The sequence below is a fragment of the Sprattus sprattus genome, assembly GCF_963457725.1.
Source record: "Sprattus sprattus genome assembly, chromosome: 7".
Classification (NCBI taxonomy): domain Eukaryota; kingdom Metazoa; phylum Chordata; class Actinopteri; order Clupeiformes; family Clupeidae; genus Sprattus; species Sprattus sprattus.
This window is the reverse complement of record NC_137926.1, coordinates 10,423,444-10,431,679: the sequence shown is the minus strand read 5'-3', so window position 1 is coordinate 10,431,679 and position 8,236 is coordinate 10,423,444. Positions and strand designations below refer to the sequence as shown.

The window sequence follows — 8,236 nt, the reverse complement described above, 5'->3', positions numbered from 1 at the left end:
TGAAATTCACCCCAGGTGTGTCTCTTCACATGCTGGACCTGGCCGAGTTCACTCAGCCTAGGGGTCAGGTCAGGGTCAAGGTGGAGTTCAGCCAGTAGTTTTCCGAAGTGCAGATGTGTGCTCTGCCCAAGGTCGGAGGTTAGAGGTCAAAGGTCAAGGGTGACTGCTGTGGCTGGAGCTCTCAGGTCAGGTCGCCCTCTCCTCCCACAGCGTGTGAGCCCCTCTCCCCTGCTAAAGACCTCCGCTCTCCTGCTCAGGGCAGCCCCTCCCCCTGTGCTGAGATCAGGGGTTTTACTGGTGCAGGGAACAGGAGGGAGGGGGCTCGTGAGCATCATGTAGTCGTCACTCAACTAGGCACTGAAATGGCAGAAATACATGTGTGTGTGTGTGTGTGTGTGTGTGTGTGTGTGTGAGGGGGGCGGGGGGTTGTAGTGACGCATACATGCAAACATACATCGATTGCATGGTCCATGTATGTCTGCAGGTTTGCGTAGCTACATGCTAACGGGTCATTGCTAATGTGTATTTACAGCGTGTAAGTGTGTGTGTGCCAGGGTGTCAGTACAGCTTACATCATTTGTATGTGTTTGATTGTGTGTCTCAAGTGGGGTTTATATAAAGCTGTCGGTGGTGTGTGAGGATGTGTGTAGCAGACCTGGCTCTCATGAATAAGCAGCTCTGTCAGGTTGAGTAACAGACCTGCTTATTCATGAGAGAGCAACAGGCTGCCTCTGCACACACACACACACATAAACACACACACTCACACACTCACACACACACACACACATACACATACACATACACACACACACAAATAGTCATCTGACAGCTTTATGGAAGCCCCTCTGAAAATATACTCACACTTAGACCAGATTTAATGACCTTCACTGCGCCTCAGTGCTGGATTAGTGTAATTTGTGACTATGCATGTAGGCGTATGTGGTTGATAGATGTGGGAATAAAAATTGCATGTGTGTGTGTTGTGTGCTGGATGGAAATGGGTGTGTATGTATATTAAAGAGAGGCTGTGTGTCTTGATTGGGTGAGTGTGTGTTTGTGTGCTGTGGCGTCCATTCATCAATCGAGTAGATCGACCCAATGCGCTAGTGCAGAACACAGCACTGCGGACCTCGCCATGAGACCACAGAAATGCCCTTCATTTCTGACCTTAACTCATCTGAGATGTGTATGTTTGTGTGTGTGTGTGTGTGTGTGTGTGTGTGTGTGTGTGTGTGTGTGTGTGTGTGTGTGTGTGTGTGTGTGTGTGTGTGTGTGTGTGTGTCAGTTTATGGGAATTCCTTGAAAATTGTGTTAATGCTGTGTATGCACATTTCTCGTGTGTGTGTGTGTGTATGTTGTGGCCACGTTGAGTTGTTGAGTATGTGCCTGCATTTATTCCTTGAATATGTGTTAATAATCTGTGTGTGTGTGTGTGTGTGTGTGTGTGTGTGTGTGTGTGTGTGTGTGTGTGTGTGTGTGTGTGATTCCCACGTTCACAGCTGAGTGTGTGCCTGACAGCTCTGATAAAGACTGAGAAGGAGGCTGAAGTACGGAGAGCAGCGGTGCATGTCATCACACTGCTTCTAAGGGGGCTGAGCCACACAGCCACACAGGTGTGTATACACACACACACACACACACACACACACACACACCAACTAACACACACACAAACACTCACAAACACACCCACACACTGATGAACATGCACATGTTAGATACAAACCTACACACAGTTAAACAAATAAATGTCCATATACACACACACATGCACACACACACACACACTTACTAATGAACATACACATGCACATGACGGACAAAAACGTAGGAACAGACACAACACACAGTGGACTGTCACAAACACACACATGTGTTTTAACATACTGCAAGACCACAAGTGCATATGCAAATGATCATCCTCTATCTCTTGTTCTGTGACATCCTACGCAAACATCTCTGAACCCTATTTAAGAACTTGGAAGTCAGTTTTTGTGAATTTGAAATTTGGAATTTAGTATTATAAAGTTCCTTCTCAGAGTTGTCGGGAGGGAATGCAATCAAATGACAGCTGTAGGGTCCCTAACAAGACATTGTTATGTTGAAATACACGGTTTCCATCTCCCATCAGACCCACAGATTTCTTCCATCAAAAAAAGGGGGGCAGGATTTGTCTATGTAAATGTTTGAATAGGATTTTGCTCTAGTGGTTGTTTTTTAAACCAAAGCTTATATGTCTTAGAGCTGTTGTCATAGTCATTGAGCAAAGAAGACGAAACGTGTTTGAACTCTGAAGACATTACAGTCAGATGTTGGCCTTAAAGGCACAATAGAGTCTGTGTCTCCGCCAAGAATGGGGGTCACCTGGGGTGGCTGGTGCTTTTGGTCGGCGGTGTGTTGGAAGGCGGTATTGCTCACACAGCTTTGAATTACCTATAATAACCTTGGCCCGGGTCTTTGCCCAGTCTTCAACAGGTAAAATATAGGCCATAGAGGCAGTGGGACAGGATGGGATAAATGCTTTCCTTTTTCCTGTTTAACGCTCTCTCTCTCTCTCTCTCTCTCTCTCTCTCTCCCAGTAAAGACAGCAATGTCTGAACACACACTCTCTCTCTCTCTCTCAGTAAAGACAGCAAGGTCTGAACACACACACACACACACTCTCTCTCTCTCTCTCTCTCTCTCTCTCTCTCTCTCTCTCTCTCTCTCTCTCTCTCTCTCTCTCTCTCTCTCTCTCTCTGTGCCAGTGTGTGACTGTGTTTGAGTTTAACATGCAGACTGTGTATCAGTGCTGTTGGTTTATGCTACATATTCATCAGTAGGTAAAGACATACTATACCTTTGCTTGTACAGGAAGTAAGATATTTAAGGTAAGTGCGGTTCGCTCGTGACCTAGACCTAAACACTAGATCAAAGCAGCTTGTCCTAGTAAACCCTGCCGGTAGTATGAGGATAAAGTGAAATTAGGTCCCAAATATCACATTACAAAGCTCCAAATGAAATGCCTTCGCCGTGCTGTGGCTAGCAGATATAATCAATAGGAATCTGGGAGGAAAGGACAGGAGGCTAATTGCTCAGCTTAGCCCTATGGCTCTTAAGCCTAATTTAGGGTCGTTTTAGACGAAGAACCATAAGCACATAATTTACACAAGGGACTTGTTTTAGACAAGTTTTGATATACGGTTCCTTAAGGTTCCCTAAGGTTTGTGCGTGTTGCAAAGCAAATCGACGCCAGAACTGTAGGATTTATTTTGAGTGAAGTAAGCGTATTAATTGCAGCAGCACAAAGGAAAAAAACTTACCGGAGCATGAAAGTGTAGTGGGCGAAAGGCTTGATGATGTGAATACATGTGTTACACAAAATACAAAGGTTGGCAATTCAATACCAGTGGCGAAAAAGACAGATCACATGATGCAGAAGTTCGTTTATTGACACATCTTTCAATGACGGTAACAGCGCTTTAAAACTATGTGTTTATGAGTTACATTATTCAAAGATGAGAGGTAAACGGCGAGAGAATCGCCAGGTGTACCTTCTCATCATGAGTGTATGTTGTCAGTGCTTGTAAATACAATGGTGTTGGCCACAAGTTAACTCCACGTTAATGTTAGCTTTTGTATATGAGCAGACAGGGCTCATTCTATCAAACTCGCAGGTGCAATTGATTGATTCAAGTACACTACACAAGTACACTACACAAGTACACTACACAAGTACGCTACAAGTACACAGTTACACAAGTAGAATACGTTTTCTTCATTACAGTTGAATCACAGGATACGTCTCATAATTTAACATGCATGAGACATACATATATGCATACAAACATGAGACAAACATACATGCATACATTCATACACACATATATACATGAGACAAACATGCATACATACATATATACATTCAGGCTGCAGGTGAGCAGCAAGCTTTTAGTTGTGTGGGTGTTTCTGTGGGAAGGGAAGACGGCAGATGATTTTCAACCTCTTTGTCTTCCATATTGTCTGCCTTCTGCTCTGACTGGGTGGAATTCAGGTCGTCGCCCCACATTCAGGATCTGCTAGTTTTGTTTCTGTGGTAACAGCGTAGGTTAGAGGCATGTCTGTGTACACAATCCCCTGCTGTCTAAGGATTAAACACTCATAGTGTTCATAGTGTTGAGGCTTCTTCATCACTTACAAGTAGTGTGTGTTCGCCTGTGTGTGTGTGTGTGTGTGTGTGTGTGTTTTCGCCTGTGTGTGTGTGTGTGTGGGTCATAAGCACTGTCAGAAGTTACACAGCTTAAAACTCCATCCACAAATGCCTGTGTAATGCACTATGACACTAAGCTGTGATGTTTAAAAATCACACCTCTTTTTAATGCATGTCCTTGTCACTCTTTGCCCGAGTCTGTGGGAACGGGCGTAGTGTTGGATGGCAAAGTGGGTATTAATTAATGATGGTTCTCTCAGTGAGTCGATGTGCTATCAGAGCTCATAACTGACTGGGGCTGAGAGGTCTCTTCCCTTCGTGTGTGTGTGTGTGTGTGTGTGTGTGTGTGTGTGTGTGTGTGTGTGTGTGTGTGTGTGTGTGTGTGTGTGTGTGAGTGTGTGAGTGTATGAGTGTATGAGTGTGTGTGTTTGTGTGTATGAGTGCTAGGATAATGTGATGTGCGGGTAATGTGAAGAGGCTCTGTGTGTCTTGATTGTGTGTGTGTGTGTGTGTGTGTGTGTGTGTGTGTGTGTGTGTGTGTGTGTGTGTGTGTGTGTGTGTGTGTGTGTGTTGTTTCTGGTGTGGTGTGGTGTTCATTCAACATGGAGTAAATCGACCGTGGCACAGAACTCTTTCTCTTCCCAGCTCGGCTGAGACGTCTGCCTCTCACTCGCAGCGTCCTGTGGAGATAACACCACAGCAGGAAGTGCCTGCTCATCTTGAGCGGAGCAGAGGGGATAGAGATTGGCCTGAGGTGCTCTTTTAGAGCATAAATTAATACATTAGCGCTCACCATCGCTGACACAGTCTAATGAAGTGTGTTTTAATAAGGCGCGTCCCTCTGGTTTCGCGAATGCAAATGTTATTCTTTGATGAGGTAGTGCAACGGCTGTTGACTCTGGCTCCTAGACAATAGAAATGCTTGGTGCAGTGATTCATGGTCTATTTTTAAGTGCCTTCTTGGGATACGGAGTGATCTGGTGCTGTGGTCTGGTTTTGAGAGTGTGTGTGCAGAAAGTGTGTTTCATGTGGGGAAATTATTTGGACTGGTTTGACACGGGGGAAACATAGCCAGTGCCTAAAAGGAGCTCGTTGGTGATGTGGTTTCGGTGTTAACGGAGCTGGTTTTCAGGGCTATGGTTAGTTTGGAGGCTGACTGGTGTTTCAGGCTAATTGGCTCTAATGGCCCCTAATTATCTCAGGGGTCCATCAGGTCCCTGTTATTAGGTGACAGGCCATTCATCCATCCAGGAGAAGGGACAGACTCAAACACAAAGTATTTAACCGCAAACATAACTCAAATCTGCACTTCTTAAACCTAATAATCCCACACATGTGATAACTGTTGCCTACCACAAACGGAATAACTAATTTCCCACAAATGTAATAATCATGATGTTTCCAAGGAGTTGTTAAGTTTGTGTAATTATTACATTTAAAAAGTAAATGTATCGCGTTTGCGGTTTATGGGAAGTTATTACATTTGTGGGTGCCCCACACTCCTCCTGAGACAAGTGTAATTATACTCCTACTGCTGTTGATGTTGTTACTAGTCCTTTAGCAGGGTGGAACAGCACCCATTCTAGGTCCTGGATGATGTGAGTTGCTAAGGCACCATGAGACTGGCTATCTGTCACATAATAACGCAAACATAAAACTACAAAATTGATCTTGTGACCTGCCAGGAGAAAGCGGAGTGACCAAGCTGGACAAATGACCCATGAACCTTGGCACTCTTTGATTTACAAGCTAAGGACCCCCATTGTAGTGCCTTTCTGCCATTTGCAGTAAAAGGCTTTAAGCAAAGGGAGAGTGTGGGGATGCATTTGGGTGGGCTGTTGCTTAACCAGCTCAGACTAAGGAATTTATTGGTGATCAGCCAAATTTTGTAATGAATGAATGCTGGTTTCATGGCATGGTTTTGTAGTTACCATGGCAATGTATTAGCTGTGACAGTTGGCTGAGTGGGAAAGATATATGGGCGGATGGATGGATGGATGGGTTGAATGCTATATATAATGGACATAAAATCATGTGTAGAAAGAGAAAGACATTCTCAGGTGTCAAAGAGGGAAGGCTCCCCTGTCATTTGTGTGAGTGGTGGCAGTCATGCAGCTGGTTTGGGGGTGAAGACACATCACACACACACTCTCTCACACACACACACACACACACACACACACACATGTGTTGGCGACCATGGACAGGAAGGATCTGAGCGCACTCAAAATTCTGCTGTCAGTAGGAGAAGCAGACGAGTGCTGCGGTCTCAAGTCACAGAGGAGTTCACGTCCAGCTGCTCCAGCTGTGTGTGTGGATGACCCCTCCACTGCCTGTCTGGGAGCCTCTAATTTTAGACTCCAACGGGGGTCGTAGCCCTGGGCTCAGCACCATCAATAGCCTTTTTGTCATTCTTGTCTTCGCTGTGTTTTGCGTGCACACACACACACACACACACACACACACACACACACACACACACACACACACGCACACACACACACATACACAGCCATTCACACGTTCTCTCTTCCTCCTGTTCTCTACCTTTCTGTGTATACAGTCGCTAGTCGCTTCACAGTGTACCCCCCCCCCCCCCCCCCCCCAAAAAAAAAGTCAGTGCCATTTTCTGGTTTACAAAAGAGATACATGTGTTCCAAATCATTACTATTGTCATCGCAAAAAAAATATGCTGTAGAATATTTGTAAAGTCTAAATAAGTTATTTGTCTACTGAAATTATAAATGAGTAAAACACTTGCTATAATAGTTACAACGATAACAGCAAGTCTTCTGCTATGCACATTGTTCTAGTGGGGTTTTTCCCCTTTCTTTTTCTTTTTGGTAGAATTTATGTTGAACATCTAGGTTGATGGAATGGAGGTATTGGGCTGTAGTGCCACAGATTCTCAGGGCTTTGACTGAGCCATTCTAGGATTTAGAACTTAACTATTTTCGAGTCACTCCAATGTTGCTTTAGCTTTGTGTCTTTGGGTAGTTGTCCTACTGAGAGGTAATCCCTCCCTTAAGACTTAGTTAATAATATTGTGTAGATTGTATTAACATTCATCCTCCTTGCAATCCGCTCCCATGTATTTTTCTCTCTTTTATCTCACAATAAAAGATAAATGAAGACATAAACACATGCTGTCACATTGACCCATACCTTTCGAACACACAGACACACACTCGCCACACACAAACACTCACACACACACACACACACACACACACACACACACACACACAGACACAGACACAGACACAGACACACGCACAGACAGACACATTTACACAGTTGTTCTTTAGACTGCACTCGCAGACATAATCTGTGTCATCATTTTATATGCCACCATTGTTTTGACCTCCCCTTTCTGTGCAGGTTCTGTCCGATGTCTTGCTGGACCTGTACCGGGCTCTGAAGTGGGTCGTGCGTTCAGACCGGGACGAGGTGGCGGTGCTGCATGCTCAACTGGCGCTGGAGGAGCTGGATGACATCATGCGGAAGTTCATCTTCCCAGAGCAGAAGCTGGAGAAGAAGATCACGGTCCTGCCATAAACATAAACTCACAAGAGGTTCAGAAGATCGTGGTTCTGCCATAAACATAAACTCACAAGAGGTTCAGAAGATCGTGGTCCTGCTATAAACATAAACTCACCAGAGTTTCGGAATAACGTGTTGCTGCCATCATGTCGGAACCATCACTGCAACAGCCACCACCTTCAACAGTTCCAATGGCTTTTTAAGAGACTTGTGGATACCACTGTGATACAAACAGATGAATTACTTCAAAGCAGTGGTTTACTGAAGCTAATTGATTAACTAAGATCTTAATGTGAACACTCTCAACCGGCTGAAATGTTGAGATTGTTTTAGTTCAACTAAAACATTCTGTACATCTTCAATGTGCACTGTGCAACGACAGACATAAAAAGCAGATCCATGTGTAACAGTTTGGCTAAAGGTAAGGTAAATAGCCAGCCCAGCCGCAGGGTAGACCAGCTTCTGGTGTTCAAGGAGACCAGCCCTCTGCCTGTGTGGCCA

The 8,236-nt window shown here is 44.7% G+C and overlaps 1 protein-coding gene across 1 annotated transcript in view; it reads left to right on the top strand.

The window, feature by feature from the left end:
- tango6 (transport and golgi organization 6 homolog) overlaps positions 1 to 7,891 on the top strand; it is a 27,001-nt gene extending 19,110 nt beyond the window's left edge. Inside the window, exons 17-18 of the mRNA XM_080842099.1 lie at positions 1,503 to 1,616; positions 7,574 to 7,891. Of these exons, the coding sequence (XP_080698225.1) occupies positions 1,503 to 1,616; positions 7,574 to 7,750 (291 nt within the window). The 3' untranslated portion in view covers positions 7,751 to 7,891. The remainder of the gene's footprint in view (positions 1 to 1,502; positions 1,617 to 7,573) is intronic.
- The last annotated feature ends 345 nt before the right edge of the window (positions 7,892 to 8,236 follow it).